Raw genomic sequence first — 20,774 nt, forward strand, 5'->3', positions numbered from 1 at the left:
AACAACACACTAATTCTGCTAGATTTTTTTAAAAATTAGTATATTTTCTATGGTTTGTGTTTGAAACATGAGAGGAAACTATTACAGTGCATGTCATACTTCTTAACGGCCTACTTGGAAAACGTGTTCCTTTTCGACTTGTGGGAGTTAAATGCAAGGTGAAGTAGTTACAGGTAGTGCTGGATGTCAAATAAAATACACCTCACCTTATGGGAATTCCTGCTTGCAGGAGTTTGTCTCTTGATATGCATCTGCAATCCAATAGAAAGTAAATGGGACAAGTAAAAAGCTGTCTTTACAATATTTAACTTGCTCCTGACTTCCACACCAGCACCTCATTCCCCTTTTTTATAATTGCGCACACATATATATGTATGTATGTATCTTTTAGAATTCTTCTTCTTTTAGAATAATTTTACTATTAAAGCTGCTGTAATTATAGGGAATTCTAGGCTGCCTTGCAAAAAGCAGTTGGGTTCCTGGCTACCTATCTCTTGATTTTTTTTTTTCTTTTTTTTTTTGAGCTCTGAAGATAACGCTTTCTGCTGAAAGTGTTTAGTGCCCAGAACTTACTCTCTGGATTGGATATCATGCAACGATCGCAAACTGGATTTTGTTATGTTCCATGCCTAACATTTCAAATTAATGCAAATTAAGATTTAGGCATAAAACTTCAAAATTAGGGTTCTAAGTTCAAGAAATTCCTGGATGTTTAACCCTCCTAAAGAAATCTCTCTCTTGAATGCGCACCTGCAGTCTATTAGACAACATTATCTCACTCACATGAGGGAAAAATAGCCATACTTATTTCTAATATACTGTAAGACAATATGACTGGTAGAATTAATCCTTGACATATTATCCCTCTGCAGACAAAATATGCAAACTATTTTAATTCTTTTAAGAAAGTATAATACTTATTCCTGCTGAAATATTTCAGGTGAGAGCTGCAATACTCTTTATGTGCAYGCATATTTATGGCGGACATTGAATGTGTGGGAATTATTTGTTGCTGTGACCCTGCTGCTGTCATCAAGCCTTGTTTGGCTTGTTGAAGATGTAGGCGTAACACCGGGATGCTGTGGAATAGAGCAATCTTTCAGCATTACAAAACAATGCTAGTCGGGAGAGAAACAGACAAGTCCGGTGCTCTTAATTCTCTTTAAATATAAAAGCTTTCAATTATATATATATCTGAGGTGCTGCATTTTACCCCTCCAGTTCCTAAGCAACAGCTATTTTCAGAGTGAGTGCGTCTGGTGTTGTCTACCTACTTCATGCTTCTGTGAGGTAATTCGTCAGTGAACGCCAGGCTTTTCACTGTCTCTGCCGGCTCTGCTTGCCATGGCACTCTGAGGAGACAGACGCTTTCACAAAACCGAAGGAGCCCGGGCAAGACCGGTCTCAACCTTGCAGCGTGCAAAACTTCTGTACGCCTGGGAGCTCTGCCGTTTACAGCAATGAAACAAAAGAATCAAAAATAAGGCTCTTGTCACTGGTTTGGGGGAAAAAAAAGACCTTTTGCTTGAGTGGGAGAAACCTCTCGAGCAGATTCAAAATCATGAGCCGGAAATCTCTGTACTTGCTGAAGCGTAGATGGGAGTCAATTCCCGTTACTGACCAGGTACGGTGCTCTGGTGAAGCTGTTGTGTAACTGTGTTCCCTTGCAATGCCATGGTGAACATATTTACAGTGATTTAATTGTGATTGCTTGGGTTCTTTTAATACAATGAAAGCCAGTTGACCATTACCTGTAGTTTCCATGATGAATAGTGCAAAAATGCATGTAAAGGTGATTTTGCAAGAGCATGTGCTTATGAATGTGGAAGTACCATTGTAGTCCATTAATGTAGAGTTAAGTAACAGGCAGAATCTGTCTCTTTCTCAAAAATGAGACTTTTTTTAAAGCTTGAATTAAAAGAAAGATGTGTATTAGGTGTATTTTAAACTGATCAGCTAAAGAAAAGTAGCCTACTGCTGATGGGTTCCTCGGTGCATGTCTTTGTTGCATTTTGTATCTCGTGTGTAGGCAATCACTGATTACAAATAGATGTAATGCACTGGCAGAACCTCAGCTTTTTCAGCTTCATCTTGGTTGGTGCTTCATTTCAAGTATGTTAACAAGGAAGAGAGTACAGCGGACCTAAGCGATACAGACCAGATGTAATGTAAAAATTATGGCATGCTGTTTGGAGCAACTATCGTCACCATAAGTGGGACTAAAATGTCATGAATGGGAATACAATTAGTACACTCCTTGCTCAAGGTTCTCTGAAATTTTTGCATTATCTTACTCGGGATGTAAAGACAGTAAAAGAAAGAACTCTAGAAAAGGAAGTGGAGGTAGTAGCTTATTACATTTTCCARCTCAGTTTTGTATTTATCAAGAGGCTGACTATGAAGTACATTTTGGGATATCTTTACCAATGAGAAACCAGCAATTTGTGAGAAAATTCTGTTTCTTAAGTGGAAATAAAGATGTAATACATAAATACTTTTCAGGGTTCAGAAGGGTCCTCCTGTATCCGTTTTTTTTTTTTGGGGGGGGGGGGAGTGGTTTATTGGCAAATTACATGCCATAGTTTATAGAGCTGTAGATTTTTAAAGCCAAATTGGACCACTGTGGTCWTCTAGAGCTCTCAGACATAACACTAGTCATGCTGTAATCTCTACAGCAGGCCTGTGTTTTCTGGTTAAATAAGAGTATTTCTTTTAGAAATACATCCAATCTTAATTTAAAGGCTTCAAGCAAATGATAGTCCACCATATGCTCTGGAAAAGTTGTCCCAGCTGTTAAATATTCTTTCTTTTTAATATAATGCCTTCTCCTTTGACTTTGCCTAATTTAGATCTCCAACCATATAAATTTGCTACACCTTTGAGTGCCAAATTTTAAAATTTCTCTCAGAATTTTTTTTTTCCTGGATAGAGACCTAGGTTATGCTTCTACTTTGCTTTGGTTTGCTATCACTTGAACTAACTGAAATATTAAGTTACAAAGGAATCGGGGGTTTTGGTAATGCAAAATAAAAATAATAAGGCATCATTTTGAATATGAATTGATGCAGTTCAGTCAGGCATTCTCAAATCTCCTGGTAGAAGGGGGGTAAATAAATGCTCTGTTATTGAATGAGTCATCTGTCATTTTGTTTCTGCTAAGGTGTAGGGAGGCGAGCGTCATTTCAACCTCTTGGCTTTCCTCTTACTCTGACACAAATGCAGATTCTCGACTCATTACCAACAAGTATTTGACCAGCAAGTGATCCATAGTGTTGTATTTTGATTGTTAACCATTTCACTTTTCCTGTGTTTCCTTTTTCTTTTAATCACTCCAACCCTGATATTTGCATAGCATCATACTGTGCTCTGGTATAATGTATCTGGAAAAAATTAATGTTCCTTACCTAGATGTGAGGTGTGTGAGATCTCACTGAGCTATATATGTATACTTTCCATCGTCCTGTTGTCTCAACCCCTGAATGTCTCTGAACAGTTTTAAAAGAGAACAGGAAATTTTCCTGGCTCACCTACCACTCTGGGGCAAGTGAGACTCGGTAAATGATGCCCTTAGATGGCATTGGCTTGAGTGTAGTGTGTATCTGTAAGGATTTATTGAAGGTAACCTAAGGGAGGAAGACGATGCTAGGCTTCAAACCCACCGATGTTTCTGACTGTTCTTGTCACTCCATATGCGTGGCTGGGTGGCAGAGTTTTAAGGGAGCCGCTGTGCTTGTTCTCATGCATGGCAGGAGCCTCCCCCTTGGTCAACAGGGCTTTTCTTGTAGGAAAATGCAATTACTGCGCAAGGTCAGGACCATGGAGGGAGAGGAAACTTCATCATACAAAAATAATAGCTCTGCCTTTTCAGGCAAATTAATTATCCAGTCCTTAGAGGGAGGCACTAGCTTATTATTGTTATGGTCTAGGCTAAGCTTGAAGAAATGAAGATATATTTTGATAGGTAAGTAGCTAATAACATTGTAGATTTTTTCTCTGTTCAGATGAGGTAAGAGATATTTATGTTAACTGATGCCAAAAACCCTCCAAAATGGTCTACCTGTATTATCACATTTTGTAAAAGACCAAGGGAGGAAAATAAGATGGAATTCTGAAAGTATGTTTTTTGGCTTAATCTCATTTCTAGTTAAAAATAATATGGCATGTCTGACTTTAAAAGATATGGGAGCCCATAACTTCACTGAGAAGTCTGATGTTGTATTTGAACATACTGGGTATCTTCTAAAAGACATCCAGTGATTTTTATTCCTCATCCTACATATCCTACATCAAATCAAATGAAATCCAGAACTGTTTAGGAAAGGCAAGGGTGAGCAGGCTGAGAAGCAGGGGAAGAGAAAAGCCATGAGTAGTTATGACAAATATAGACACTACTGGGTTTGGGGGGGTTATTTTATTTTAATTCTTTTTGATCTTTTGAGCATCTTTTAAGATGCTGCAGATGTTGCATCACAGAAGTTTCTGTGGTTTCCAGGGTCTGATATTCAAATGAATTTTTGGTTGGTTGTTTTGCTTTTTTTGTGTGTGTAAGAATGAAGAAAGTGGGTTTAAGTTGAAACCCTGAATTAGACATTTTGAGTTTCAGCTGATGAGAAATGTCTTACTTAGCTATACATTTTTATATCTGGGACAGCCTGATCTTGTGGGCATTTTTCACAGGTAAATTTAAGCAAAATTATGATGAATTATTTATTATGCGTTAGCCTCTATTCAACAAACAATAGTAGAGATACTCATAGCGCTTGAATCTTGCATAACTGTACATCTCATTAATTTCAGTAGGGAAGTACCTTTACAGAGCTAAGGAAAGAATTTAGGAATGTTTTTCTTTCTTGCCCATCCAGCAGTTAGGATTGTCTGAAAGTCTTCTGCATTGGAAAATAATTTTAAAAGCTGCTAAGCTTGGATTTTCGGTAAGGGGGTTTGGGGAAATGTTCTGACCGACGGTTTTATTTGGTGTATGTGTCAGAGGATCTTGTTTTTTGGACTGATCTTAATTTTTTATCCCTGCTAGCTTCAACACAGAATGATTTCATTGAACAGATACGCGTTTAAAATGCTGTCATAACGGAATGAGCCAAAGGTGATGAGGTGTTAAATATTTGCTGTAAGGATGTTGAGTATTTCCCCCTGCCTGAAATTCCCTGTACACTTCATGAGCCATAATCTTTGAGCAAAAGTTGGATTATGTGCCTGTCCTAAAAAGAGAAGAACAGGAATCCTTCACACATTAGCCCATGATGTAAACTTTTAATGAGATTGTGTCTCATTGCTGACTATGAATTTAAAAGCAGAAACTGAGTTTGTGTGGCACTATGAAACCAATAATTGATATATAGGTTTATATAGCTGTAAATAGTTCAAAGGGATCTACTGTGCAGGTAAGCAACATCATCAGTAATACACTGAAATGCACTGTAAAATGCACGATTACAGCAATGTAAATAATAGTAATACTTTCTGTACTCTTAAGTCACCAGTTTAGATTTTGATGGATTTGTGTAAATCCCAGGAAGTGAAGCCTCACTCTTACCTGCCAATGATTTACAGCACAGCTACGCCTTAGGCAGTTTGCACGTAAGGCTCAATATCCAGTTCTTACCACTGATCCAATAGACATGAGAAATTGCCATAGCCTACAACTCATGCAGGGTGTTCAACAGCATATAAATTGATCTGAATATGACTTGGGTCATAACTCCATGAAATGATAAATCCAAGGTTTTTTGACGGTTGTTTTATTTTTGAGAGAGAGAATTTGATGTGAGATTGGAAACGTGGTGGCTGCATGATGACATGTATGAAGTCATTCTGCTAGATTAAAGCTGTTTTAAAAAAAAATGAAAGAGGTTCATTTTGTCAGGATTGGGAACTGTGTGTTCACTTTGCTCTAGGTTTAATGGCTCACTCAGCCACAGATCTTATTGTTAGTCATGTCTTGCCCCCATTCTGCTCTGAATGCTCCTCACTCATAACCCCTAGGCATCCCTGGGGATGGATATATCATATCTACTATCTTTATGAGAAGGCTGGAGCCCCTGTGTTTTATCATTCGCTCAGGTGCCTGTTAGATTCAGACCTTTTTTAGCTTGCTGTCCAACAGCCTCTACATCTGGTAGGTCAACAGCAGTCTGGCACTCCTGATTGTCTTTGGCCAGAGCCAGCTTCACCAGGAAAATTGTGCTGAGGAAGTGTGTGCCTGGGGCGCCGTTTGTTGGGATCCCAGCTGAAGCTGGGGAGAGGTACTGTGCCTCTGCAAGGCAGCACTTCTTGGGTGCCCAAGAAATGACAGCGTATACAAATGCATCAGTACGGGTGCTTGCATTAGGGGAGAGACATGGCTGAGATTTGCTTACAAGCAGGCCCAGGACAGTACCAGATGGCAGGGCACTAGCATTCCCCATACCTCCTGTCTTCTTTTGGGACCCAGATAAAAATTTTAATGCACTGGGGATTCTTTGTATGTACCTCCTTTCTGTGCAAGGGTCAGTAACCTCTTCATAGAGAAGGGGATGAAGCAATTGTTATGAGTGAGGAGGCCACAGAGCAGCACATGTGGATATGTCTCCTTGGCTCACAGGTTCCCTAAGGATCCAAAAAAGGTGTGTGATAGAGCCAGGGTCAGCTGGAGCTGAGAAGCTCCTTTTCCTTGCAAGTGCCTGATGGGTTATGCCTGATTATTGCTTTTGTACAACCTGTCTCCAAGGCAGTCGAAGCCACATGCTTGGAACTACGCTAGCCAGGGCACCAGCACGGCCACAGCACGTGGCCCCTTTGGAAGGTTTCAGTGGCAAAACAAGAATACACACACACACACACACACACACACACACGAGCAACACAAGCCGAGGTAGAGGTGATACATTACCTTGTAGTATTGCACCTAGTTAGAAGAAGCGTGTGCCAACAGTCCGTCTAGTCAGCAGGAGCAGCAGTGTAAGTGACTACAGAGCTCAGCAAAAGCTCCTAGCTCCCCTTGTGTCTCCGGTTTGTTTGGACTCCAGGCAGCCAGGTTTTATAGCCTTTTTATTCACAGCTCACCTCTTCCCCCCACCCCTCCAAAAGGCCCTTTGAGAATACCATAGCAGGCCACCGATGGCATGCCTGAGCAGAGTTCCTGCTAGGTTACGTCACAACAGCGATCCTTTTATCTAACCCCATCCCTCTTACCATACCTGAAAACAGTGCAAAAAATTTGTTTCCTGTAAGTGTGTTTTTGTGGTTTTCCACAGCTATTCATTGTTAATAAAGCCTTACATTATCCTTTCATTCAGCAGACAAGTTTTCATTAGCTTTTATGGCAGAGTGAAGACTTGTGGAGCATAGGATGTTATGAGAAAGAGACCTCATGGGAGGGCTGTGGCTTGATGGGAATATGGAGCTGGTGCTGGGGGAGGAGAGTTACTCTTGTGCAGCAGGCAAGGTGCAGAAAGCTAAGACTGTGATCAAGAAGTGATCTATAAAATACTTCCTTGCTTTCTAATGCAGCAAATGAATGATATAATGCAGAAGGCTATCTAAGAGAAATAATCTGCCTTGGATTTGGCCTTGCTTGTTCTTAGAGATGAGCAATTGAGCCACAGGCACTGTGGGTCCATTTCTGTTTGTCCCCCAGGCTTTCTACCCTGCTGCTCTAACGAAGGTGCAGAAGAGAAGTGGGGTGATAATGAGCTTGGCACCTGAGGGACAGCTCTTGCTTTCCGATGTGCCACCCCTACCATCCAACAGGTGACTGATGATGATCAGAGAGGTTCTGCAGATGGTCAGGGCTGTCAGGTTGTGCCTTTAAGCCAGGGAGCCAGTGTTCCCAAAGTACAAGAACAGCTGATTTCAGTGGGATCAGCTCCAGAAATATAGTTATCTTAGTGCATAGCTTTGACCAGGCAAAAGCTATGGAAAATCTTGGCACTCTACATCCTTCCATGCTGGCAAATGGCATTAAAATGTCCATAATGATTCACAGGAGCCTAGAGCGTGACAGAGAAATTCCTCTTCCTGCTGATGTAGGGCTGGGAGAGGCTGGAAGCTGAGAGGACAAAGGACAGGATATGTCTCACTGACAGTTGTGACATGGATGATGCAAGCAAACCTTCTGCAACCTCCCATATCCATGGCTCGTAGCATGGAGAAAAACCTTCTAAATGGTGTCAGCCAGTCTCTGAATCATCTTCTCAGTCAACTTCTCTATCCCAAAATGATTGGCAGCGGGACAGGAGGAGTAGATTGGCAGCTTGATTGTGGCATACCTCTTCTTAAGACTCAGTAGCATCATTATGTCTGTATTCTTCATAGCTAAGCAGGAGCAAATTTCCATAAATATTGCCTTTCTTGAAAAATTTCTCTCTCTCTTGCTAATCCTCCTGTGTTTGCAGGCAGCCTCTTCCTACCCATCAGCAAATCCAGTCCTCTGGAAGAGCAGTTTGCTGATGATACTCCGCTTGAGTTGTATTTTACTTTATTGGGTTAAAGGTGAGCAAGAAAGCATGTTCCCACTTGATGAAGACTGCAGTTCAAAGGATCGTTGCTACACAGCATTTAATGCAAATGTTCAGTGCAATTCAGAAATGAAGCAGTTAAGAAGCATGACATTTGACTCAGTATTTTGAAAAGGAGAGATAGTGGAACAAGCTGACAGGCTGTCTTTTTTTTCCTCAAGCATTTCCTTACGAGGGAGAGCATGTATCCACTTCTGTGACATAGATTTAGATTGATTATGGCAATTGAATTGAGAAGATGAGACTGTGGACTGTCCTCAGCTGGGGCATAGAGAGTGGATCTTTTTCTCTCTGGGATGCTCCTGAAGACTCCCTCATCTCCCTGAATTTCCCTCATTACCGCAGTGCATCTTTCTGATTCAGAGGTTTTCAACATGTTTTTTGTTTTCAGATCCCTATTTTTTATGCAATGTAAGCTTGCAGGCAGCAGCTTGTATATCTCAGTTGCTTCTTTGTAGATCCCTCTGAAGTAGTTCAGAGGCTATAGCAGGGTATGATCTTCTGGTTAAAAACCATCATAACCAGGCATTGGCCAAGAGATTCTTTTTGTGTGTGTTTTTCCATTTTTAGTTTTCCATTTGTTAGAAAAATTGTCTGGTGCATCAGTTCTATTTGCCTGTTTATTTTGGAGGTTTGAAATGTATTAACATCTGACAGCTAAAGTTGCTGGCTACCTTTAAGTATCCATACACAATCTTGGCCTGGTCTCTAGCGCTACAGAAATGCAAGTGTGGGCAAAATCCTGTCACTGGAGGATGCTAAGCACATGTAGGCTTTCAGAGAGTTTAATCTGCTGAAATCTGAGTCCTCTGCTTTAGCACAACCAATCTGCAGATTTCCAAGGACTTGCAAATTCTTCCAGTTGCCAAAATTTGGGCATCCACATGCCAATCCCTGAAATAAAAACAACACTGAGAATGTTCTGAGTCCACACTGGTGCCTCTCAAAGAGGTTAGTAGTTAATGATGAGCAAAACAGTGTCTCAGTCTTCTGGAAATGACTGTACTGGATAAAATTTTCCAAATTCAGGCTAACGCTTGCAAGCAAAACTTCAGCGCAAATGTTTAAAGCTTGGCAAAAAGTATAAGCAACTGAAAACAGGGTCTTATGAAGGGAAGTAATAGCCAACTTAATAATGGGTGATATAGCTAGCTTCCTGGTATTAAACAAAACTCACATTATAAAATTATGTAGATTTGTGGGTTTTGAGAGGATGAAAGGTCAAACTTCAGCTCCTCCCAACTATTAAAAGCTGAGGGAGGTACCACAAGGTGTTCTTTTTTGTTTCCAATAACATCTTAAATTTCACTTATTGCTTCTGTGTGTTTCAGGTATTTGTAGCCTTTCCAAGCAAAATATTGAGCACAGTCATTACAATCTGTCTGGCTTCCTGTTTACAGAGATGAACCCAATTACAGAATGAACATGATTAATATACTTAATTCTTTCCTGAAGAGTGATTATACCCAGTTTTCAGCCAGGACGTTTCCACTGGTATGTTAATAATAGCACTGCTAGAGGATGTGGGTTGCTCCAACCTTCCTTACAGAGTTTCCACAATGTATCAGTCTCTTAACTGTCCAAAGATGTCTTCAATAACAAGGAAGCAATGAACTGCCTTATTTCACTCTATAATGGAAACTTGAGTGTAAAAGCATTTTTATTAAAAGTGTTTTAATTTTTTTTCTGTTTTGTGTCCATACTGGGGAAGACATTTATGCTATAACTGCTGCTCTCTGGGATGGTTTTAAGAAGAATAAATAAGTGAAAGTATTTCCTATTGTTCCTTCCTTACAGGAACACATGCTGAACTCTCTAGTAGCTCATTTTATGAGTTTCCCAGTGGAAAAGCTCACAGCTGATCAGCTCTGTTCTCAACACCAGATGTTCTTTTTCTGCTTGACTTTAGTAGTGAGACATAATTTTGTTCTGTGTCTGATGGATCAATGTTCAAAATTTCAAAATGAATTATTGGAGCAGCCTCCTGAGATTTTTTGAATAAGCCAGCACTGGAGTAAATCTTAAAGTCAAGTCATAAAAAAGAAAATTTCATGTTGGGTTGTGTTTTACAGATCAAAGGTTCATTGTGTAATAGGTCTGCATTGCTCAATTTTCAATTCCTGAATAACCTTGAGTGTTACAAGAGCAGTATGAATTCCTGCAGTCCATAAAGGAAGTCTGGAGATTATCAGGCCTGAATCTAGAGTTCATAATTGTTGAGTTATTGGGCTTTATGCACGTCTTAAAAAAACTAATTGTTGTGGTGAACAGAAAGTCCCTAGAGGTAGAGGGATCAGTTATTTTACTGCAAAAAGTAAATTTTTTTTCAACATAAAAAGGTATCTTCATTAATGATCTGGATGATGGGACAGAGTGCACCCTCAGCAAGTTTGAAGATGATACAAAACTGGGAGGAGTGGCTGAAACACCAGATGGTTGCGCTGCCATTCGAAGCCTGAGAACAGGCTGGAGAAATGGGCTGRCAAGACCCTCACGAAGTTCAGCAAAGGGAAACGTCAAGTACTGCACCTGCGGAGGAATAACCCCATGCAGCAGTACAGGCTGGAAAGCAGTGTAACAGAGAAAGACCTGGGTCTCCTGGTGGACAACAAGTTGACCATGAGCCAACAATGTGCCTTTGCAGCAAAGAAGGCCAACGACCTCCTGGGCTGTATGAGGCAGAGCATTGCCAGCAGGTCAAGGGAGGTGATCCTCTCCCTCTGCTCAGCTCTGGTGAGGCCACATCTCGAGTACTGTGTCCAGTTCTGGGCTCCCCAGTACAAGAGAGATATGGGCATACAAGAGGGAATCCAGCAAAGGGACGCAGAGATGATTAAGGGACTGGAGGAGAGGCTAAAAGAGCTGGGGTTGTTTGGCTGGGGGAAGAGGGACTTGGGAGGATATTATAAAAACCTGATGTAAAGAAGCCCAATGGTATCCAGTGACAGGACAAGATGCAATGGGCACAAATTGAAATACAAGAAATTCCATTTAACATAAGAAACAGCTTTTTTACTGTGTGGGTGGTCGAACACTAGAGCAGGTGCCCAGAGAGGTTGTGGAGTCTCCAACCTTGGAGATATTCAAAACCTAACTGGACACAGTCCTGAGCAACCTGCTTTTGGTGTCCCTGCTTTGAGGAAGGGGGTTGGGCTGGGCGATGTCCGGAGGCACCTTCCAACCTCAACTATTGTGTGGTTGTGGTGCCTGTGGTTGTGAAGGCGAGATTTCGTGAGACAGGGTTTTTTTGCCCTGAACAGCAGTAAGTTTTTGCTCGGTAGCTTTAGCTGCTCAAATCCATGATGAGGAGCCTTGGTGCTACCTGATATTTGTCTCTGCTAATATTCACGTATTTACTGGTAAGCAGAACCACAAAGAGGTTCCTGCTGGAAGTATGATAYCACAGTGCATCATTCTGTAACCCTTGCAAATCATAATGCATCAAACTGATGGCCTTTTTGCCTCTGGATGATAGTGGTAAAAGAGACTAAGAAAAACTCAGACGGAAGGGGAATGTAGGCTTCCTCTACTAATCCTTTTTTGCAGCTCACAGAGGGAGTGGGGGAGGCAGTGTTAATGGTCCTAACCTACCTATTGAGGTGTGGAAGCAGAAGGTCAGTTGTAGAGTTGTAAAGACCCTTCATCTCAGCTCCATCCAGTAGCTGAGATGGCAGTAGCAGATGTTTCCTTTTTCATATTCCCTTCTCCCTCCACCCCCCCCAACACACACATTGGGAGGAGAAAGGAAAGAAAAAAAAAAAAAGCTGTAGATGGAGAAAAGGAGCCAGAAAAAAATCTTTCCAACCAGAGCTGGAGCTTTATTAAAAACTGGCTACCAAGACAGTGATTTAAAACATGTAATCCCTCTTCAGGCTACAAAGATAGTATTTTGGTAGAAACCCAGATAACCTTTCTTTTGTTTCCAATAGCTTTGCTTCTGGAGCATGGGAGTGCTACTCCAAAAATGAGCTTGCATGTATTTCTTTTATTACTATCTTCAATTCTTCTTCTGGTATCTGACAGACAAATAATTTGAAGTTTTCTTTCAAGTACATTTTTGAAAGTTCATATGCTGTTCTCAAATACATGCCCTCAGTTTCTGAGGAAGCCCCACACATCTGACATTTTTGGTTTTCACATACAGGGAAGGGAGACCTAAATCTTCAAAGTTAGGTGACAGATGTGACAGAAACGTGCAATAGGGATGGGCTTTTTGTGGGTCATATTATCAAAGACAAATTTTATAGGTGTCTAAAAATAACAGCTGCCTGTATATAGAGATTGTGTTTTAGGACTCCTGGAGGGTTTTATGTGCTTGGGGTTTTTTTTAATTAATAGTTGGAGTTGAGTGAACAATCTGCAAAGAATTATTTTATATTAAGTTCTTCATTAAGATGCAGAGAATAGAAGTGGGGAAGTTAACAGGAGAAGCTGTAGTAATGCTTTCTGTTCCTTACAACTCTGTGGGAAATGAAAGTGATGAACATCTTGAAGATGATAATCAGCATCTTGAAGGATCAAAGTTTCCTTTGAGAAAGTGCTATCTCAGATTGGAGGCTGGGATTTTAATGTAGTTGTATTCTCATCAGATAAACAGGCCCTGAACAGAATCATCTTGTAAATTTTTGCTCATTTTTGTTCAAATAGGAGTTGGTAAAAAGTATGATTGTAAGAGTGATTTCTGCCTGTATTTGCCACCTCCTGCCTCATAAACGAATACTACCTTTCTTTTTTGAGCTGTTATTAATACTAGCATCAATGGTGGGTGCAGCTTGATGTTGGTGGAGGAGCAATGCAAGGCACCATCTCCTGCCTTGAAGGACACAGTGCAGATGGACAGTGGAACTTCAGCACCTTAGCTGTGATAACTGATAACCCCCTGACACATTTAGGTTATGTGGCAGCAAAGGGCACACTATATAGCGCAAGCTGTTAACTGTAGAGCAAATAGAGCATGGGAGGGGAGGAGAAGTAGAAACTGAAATGGAAATGCTTTAAAACGGGGTGTGAAACAGTTATGCAATTACCTTGTCCTGTACCAGGCCCGTTTTCCAGAGTAAATTTTATAATCTCTTGACATGGGCTATCCCATTGGCTTTGAGACTGCACAGGCAGCACCTTTCTTTTGAGATTGTCATTCCGTCCTCTTCTCCTTCCCTCCAAACCCCCAATGCCAAGTCTTAGAGTTGGGAAGAAGAAAGTTGGAAGTTTACATAACTGGGCTGTGGATTCTTGAGATGCTCAAGGTCCTAGGGATGTTCTATTTTTATTGCTGCAGACATTTAAAAAAATGTACTTCCAACATTTTGTTTTGGAATTATTGCTGGAGTTCTGAAGTCCAGGAATTTTTAGCAAGTCCTCACCATGGGAGCAGAAAGAAACAAATCCAAGATATTTTAATATGGCACACATAGTTTTGCTGTTGCCAAAGTGAAGTGCTCAGCTTAAATGTCAGGACAGTGTTAGTAACAGCTGACTTGAGAGAAATAAATCGGTGATCGCAATCCAGTTTCTAATGGTCAGCTGTCTTTCACAGAAAGACAACTCCAGAAAACTCCACCTCAATCTTTCAGTGCTTGAGAGGTGCTTATTGCATAATGGATATGTAATCTGCACTCTGCTCTCACTTCTCCAGTTGTTTCTTCAAGGCAGGCTTTTCAGAGTCATTGGAGTAGGATAGATGAACCTTCCTTTGTCAACATCTCTCTTGGGTACTCTAGAAGGAGCCATTTGAGGTAGCAATCATGTAAAGGCATAGCAACATTTTTTGTCAGACTTTTCTTCTGGTGATAGTTGGAGGTTCACCTCCTATTTCTGCTTTATTAGAAATCAGTGTCTCCTGATCTCAGTTTTCTTTGCCAAGGAGATAAATAAGCAGTATTATTTTCACTAGTATGTTTTTTCCTGTTGTGGCACTTGATATCATTTGGAATACTTTTCTGTATCTTCATCTCACTTGCATGATCATCCCCCCTGGTATGAGCTTAGCTAGTTAGAACCTCTCACACTCATGTCCCATGCCATGTTTGAGTAACACAGATTACATCAAAGGATCTTCTTGGCACACTGTTATCAAAAAATTAGGATTTAACTTAGTCTTGTCTTTAAGATTCTCACATTGGTATGAAGTCGTATATACATACTGACCCTGGGACTATTTTAAGTGTAAGTTTTTAGCTCAGTGATACGTGATGGTTATTTTTCCATATACTACTTTAGGGACCCCAGCCTGACCACTTTTCCAATCCAGTTCCAACGCCTGCTCAGTCCTTTTTGAAAATAACTGTATATTACTGGCATCTCAGACAGATGTTTTCATCTGACCAGAGTACGTGTCTGCACTTAGTAATTTTTCTTCAACATCAAATTTGATATTCTTCTGAACTCTTAATTTTACTATTTTGTAGCCTGCTTTTTTTTTTTCCTAATACATCTAAACATTACTTTCTCATTCACTGAAAGCCTAGTATAGAGACCCCAGACCTAAATGTTTTCTCCTAATACCCTTCTAGATTTCTTTTAGGCCTCCTTTGCATCATTTTTTGCCTCTGTGTAGGCCCTTGAATCCAAGCTAAGTTTCATGAGCCTTGCCAACCTGTTTTTCTTGTGCAATATTTCTAATATGGAACTTTTCCCATCCACAAAATGAAGTCTGGGTTCTCAGTATGTCATACCTTAATCACTGAAACATCCATTTCTTTGATCTTTARAGATGCCCTTTTCAACTAAGGACAGAATTCTTTAATAGAGCTCATAACTCCTGTCTTTTACTACTTCTAATAATTTAATTTGCTCTGATCAGAGCCCATCTATACCTCTGAGTTTTGATGCTGTTTCTAAACGTAACCCTTTCATTGTGCCAAATGACTGCGTCATGCAGCTTAGTGAATGTCTCTAAAGCAAGAAAACAAAACATGACTCTCATGATTTTTTCATAACTTTGTTTCTGCAGATCTTTTTTTTTTCTGTTGAGTACATTTTTTTTCCCTTTTGTTGCTCTTATGCTTGATAAGCCAAAACATATGATCTTTATTAGACTATAACACTTGTTATATTTAGTGGGAATATTGATAGATGGCTCTCATGATATTATAACTTTTTTTTTTTAACTCAGGTAGCAGAAAAATACCCCTTTTTGCAACAGTACTTTCACAGAAACATCATGACAGATGATGCGACCATGTTTTTAGTGTTTTCTGCGATGCTTTTTGGCTTGTCACCGAGAGAACAAAGTGAATTTGGCATTGCTGCTTCAGTTTATAATATGTTATTTATCTGTTTCATGTAGTTTGACTTTTTTATGTTAAAAAATCACTAAGCAGCCGATATTTTTTTTAGTCCCAAGTCTGTGATTTTTTTTTTTTAGCCACAATTCTGTGATTATTTGTTAACAAGGATGAACAGTTTAAAAGTACTGAGGGGAAGCAATTGTAAACAGGAGTAGGTGGTGAAAACTCTGAAAATCTGAGGTAGGATTGCCACTATGTCTAGGGGGATGTAACAGGCTGCCCTGTGTATAATGTGCTCTGGATGCCTCAGCAGGGTGTAACCTGGTTTGTAAATTCCTGGCAGCTGGAAACATTGCTCAGTGAGAATTGCCATCCAGGTGATGCCTTAATTTATGTCTGTCTGAGTATATTATATTAACTTCAAATGAGATTTTTGCCAAAGTGCGAGAAAATGACTCCCTGCTTTTTGCCAGCACCTAGAATATGGTCAGTACCAACGTATACAAACTTCTTTCGCGCAGTTAGTATGTCATGAGGTGGGGGGGTCAGCAGCCCAGTTTGTGGCTTTCTGCCGGAGCACTTGTGGTGTACTCAGTTTCCAAAATGAAACTTGGCAGAAAACTCCCCTGTCCTGTGTCAGTGAAATCATCTCTTCAGCTGCTGCTGCTGCACGCAGGTTTGCCTTCAGGGCTCCCTAATTGTCTGAAGGCTTCTCGATTATGTATTTAAGGCCAATAGAGATGTTGATGAGTGAGCTCTGAGAACCTGATGTCAGCATTTGCCTCGGGTGGTTCTGTTTATGACTCTGTGGGCCAAGTTTTGAGGACACATGCAAAACTGCTGGTTTGCTTCTCTGCAAGCTTTCCCTCTGCAACAGACAGGATTTTTTCCRTGCTTTGTGTTTAATGCATTTAGAAGGAAGAAACGGGAGGGAATTAGCAATATTTACATTGGAGCAATATTTATGTTTACGAGCAACGAGAATTCTTCTGATGCTACYTCTTGCTAGCATAGACAGCTCTACGTAATCCTTTCATTAAACTAATCAAGCTCTACTTTAATGTTGCTTCACCTTTTTCTCCCCTCCCCAAATTCTCCTGTAGTGGTAAGGAACAGTCTTCTAATCTCCTACCTGCATTTATGTCCATGTTAAACCCATTTGTTATAGTCCAACATTATCCTGTAGCATAGACAAACACCCTCTCTGAGGTATTTTAAAGAGCAATCATATTCCCTTCTCATCCATCACTCTGCTGCATTAAATAAGGTTTGCTTTTTCTAGTCTACCCATAGGATGTTTTCTTCTTTCTTACAAAGGTATTTTCTGCATCTATCATAGTTAGGTAGAAATCAACTTTCTTCATAAATTGGATATAAATTATAGTCCACCTAGGCACCTGTTTAAAGGAAAGGTGATAARTCAAGTATAAATCTATTTTTAATCCTCTTGTAAAGCACAAGCCATTCAGTTGAACTTCAGAGAATGTAGTATGTACTCTCTCTATGTAGTACTCCACATGAGGACTTACCTGTGCCTTGTACAATGGCATCATACTTTTCTATGCCTAGTGAAAAGGCTTCTGGTGATTTATCTAAGTATTATGTTTTCTGGTTGCAGCTGCATTGCATCAATGCCTTGTATTTGTTCTTGCATTAAACAATGTACACAGATCTTGGTCATCTGCAATGGAGAATCTCCAATTCTGGACTAAACATACATCACCTAGGTAGTCCCTAGGTGTATAACCTCTCACCGCATTACTGAATTTCATCCGTTTTTGTCACTCCAGCCCTCATCGATGTTTTTTTTTTTCTGCTATGATGTCGCAGGTCTCTGTTGTGTGGGCAATGTCTTCTAATGCTGTCATTGGCAAAATGTTGTTTGCTGACCGCACTCCTTGTGAAGGGTCACTATAAGAGTATTAAATTTGATCTTTCCTAGGATCAACCTTTGAGAAATGCAAAAATAATCTCTCTCAAGTCCACACTGACACTTCCTCATTAGCTGATTTCTTACTAATTTCCTTAGCAGCAGCAGCCAGGCAAATATTTTCCCATCTGATATAGGTAACAGAAGTACCAGAACTGTAAAAAGCTCTGTGTGTGAGGTGGCAGCAGGGATCAAGATGAGGTGCCTCTGAAGCCGAGTTAGTCGCAGCAGTCTGGAGGACTGCAGTGGTAGAAATGGATGTCATTCAATTGCATAAAGGTTAAGTTCTTTAGGGACTATTAATAGAAATGTTCAGTCCAAACTGGCAGATTAATGTGCCATATGTGGTCTGTATGAAGAGCAAAGAGCAAGTTAGAGGTTTAGTGAAATATATTTAGGTTTTTTTATAATACATGAATGGTAAAGAGTGGGAATTATTGGAATTTTGAGAACAAGATTTTTGAAATTATGCTAGGTATATCCTAATTAAAAATAAAGTAGGGGTATAAAGTTGACGACACTCCAAAAGATAGAAGTATTATGCCTACCATGTTTGCATTTTGTGATTTGACTCCAGAGAACAAGGGAGCAGGTAGAATCCAATGCTGGGGAACAGGAATTGAATTTTCACAGCCTTTTTTCCCCCTAAAGTTGCATTTCATTTAGCTATGTGAAAAATTGTTAAAGAAAAAGGCAGGAGGAATACTCTGTCTTGAACAAAGTGATGGAAAAACAGAAGCCTTCTCCAGGGCTGATAGCTATAAGAGCTGGACTTAAATTGCTTGTCTTCTGTCTCTGTCCCCTGGATTGACTGATATACTGGAGCAACTCAAGATGAATCTACTGCTTAAATACAATCAAGAATTTCATTTTTTATTTTATTATTTTTTTTACAACTTTGCTGTCAGTTCTGTAATCAGGAACTTACCTTGTTGCTTTGCTAAGATTCACTTTTTTTTTTCTGCCTAGTGTTTAAAGTAAATGCAGGTGGCTGAGAAGACTGGGGCACTTTCAATTCTCAGCTCACTGATAAATGGCACAGAACATGACTGCAGAAAAATAATCATAGTGCCTTGCAACCGGGCACAAGTTTAGGAATCAGACTTAGGAAGTGTTTCCCACCAAGTTGTGTGACTTGGTTTGAGAGTTCGTGATGCAAAGTTCTTCTTTTGGCAGACATTATCCAAGGCTTTTCTGGTAGAGGTTCAGCAACAAAGTGGCAGCACTTTAAGCCTGGGACATCAGGTGGCCTCATATTGTCACAGCCAATAACATATAGTTTATGTATCTAAGAAAGAGGGCTTGACACCATCCATTTCTCAGACACATGAGCTGCCAGGCATTGTGGGACAGATCTTGTATTGGTTCAATGCCTTTTTTTCTTCTGTGTTGTCAAGCTGAAGTTTCTTCTCATTTGCAGGTTTTGTGAATAATGTTTAAATAATATACTTTCCATAGGTATATGTATAACCCATATATATAGGTGTGTGGGAGGGAGGTGTACATTGTATTTGCAAAGCCATCTTATATAATGCCAAAAGGATTTTAAAACATGAGGAAATATTTCAAGTTGTTGTTACAAAAATGTTATTTCTGTTGTTTATTATTTGGATCTGATATATCAGACAAATTTGCTCTGCAGAACCAATTACAGGTTTCACGCGTGTTCTGCTAGGCTGTTTGGTTCCAGGGCTGGGCATGAAGAAAGCAGAAGCAGCATCTGTGCAGAGCCTGGATTTGCAGCTCTGGAAGTTACTTCCTGACCATGGAGAATGTCTGTACTGCAGGATTTTTAAAACAAGTTCTTATTTATTGTTTGTTTCCTAATGTCAATCCCATCAAAAAGTCTCACTCAAGCTAAATAGGACTTTTAAAGTAGGCTTAGCTAGCATGGTATTGAGATAGGTCTGACAGCTCTAGGTCTTCTGGCTCTCCTGCTAGTCGCATGACTACTTTCTTAGTTGTGGGAGTTTTCTGACGAGTAATATCTTTTTGTGTTTTTTTTTTTTCTTAACAGTGTTTCGATTTTCTTTGACTGAAGACTCCGTCTAACTGGCAAATTCAGCAATAATTATGATTTTATTATCTGTTAGAAGGCAAGGCAGAAAGTACTAGTATCAGGAAAAAACAACTGTTTCCATTTGGAGCACTGAGTGAATATTGATGAAGGAGAGCAAAAAGGCAAGAACTCCTAGTGTAAATGTAATCATTTAGGTTTAGATGGCTTGCAGCTGCAGCTTAACTTGGGTGGGTTGCTTTACACGCAGAAGATCTAATTAAGCCTGATTTATCAGTGATTTATTTTCTGTGTCCCTTATACACCCCAATTCTCTAATCCCTATCACTGCTGTAAATCTACTAGGAGTCAGCTAGGCAAGGGAGGGTAGGGGCTGACCGGCCAAGACAGGTAGCTCCTGACCTCATGCTGAAACCTTTCCCCATCTGCTTAGGAAGCCATTTGGGGTGTTACCTCTCATGAAAGTTGATGGCCCTATGAAGGAGCCTTGGAAGACTTTAAATGTATTTGGCTTTTATTTCATTGTCACATTCGGTTGAGTGGCCAAAAGGTTTCAGCTGTTTCAGTAGAAGGCTGTTGAGGAATGGACAGAAAGAGGGATGCCACATTGGCTTTATTTCTGTAAAAACTGCCTTTGTATAAAAATGGAAGGTAATATGCCAGACATTTTGTATCTATTCGATTGTTATAAGTAACCGATAAGATTTCCAGCCCAGAATACCATTCAGATATTTTTTTCAACTGCTGTACATTGAAGATCATTGACTTACGTAGGAGCGTACAATACCTCCAAAAACTCTCATCAATTGTGGGTTACCAGGTATCTATAATTATTGTCCTGGTTACTTCCCTGATTGAGTGTAAAATGAATAATGAACTCGGTAACATTTGTGTAAAATGCACAAATGAGGGAACAGGTTCTTAGTTCTTTCAGAACAGGTTTTGCATTTCCTGGTAAGAGGAGAATTGAAAGAGTACGTTTGTTTTTCTGATGTAGACACGCAATCATTAGCTGCTGCCACAAGAGATAGATTTCCTTTGACAGTCCCACTGAAATTAGATCACTTTCCCTCCCTGTGTTTTCT

The 20,774-nt window shown here is 40.0% G+C and overlaps 1 protein-coding gene across 1 annotated transcript in view; it reads left to right on the top strand.

The window, feature by feature from the left end:
• The first annotated feature begins 1,561 nt into the window (after positions 1-1,561).
• The window catches only part of PDE3A (phosphodiesterase 3A), an 89,911-nt gene continuing 70,698 nt past the window's right edge, over positions 1,562-20,774 (top strand). The window contains exon 1 of the mRNA XM_026066912.1: positions 1,562-1,624. Within this exon, the coding sequence (XP_025922697.1) occupies positions 1,562-1,624 (63 nt within the window). The remainder of the gene's footprint in view (positions 1,625-20,774) is intronic.

Source organism: Apteryx rowi, unplaced genomic scaffold (genome assembly GCF_003343035.1).
Source record: "Apteryx rowi isolate R43461 unplaced genomic scaffold, aptRow1 scaffold_25, whole genome shotgun sequence".
Lineage (NCBI taxonomy): Eukaryota > Metazoa > Chordata > Aves > Apterygiformes > Apterygidae > Apteryx > Apteryx rowi.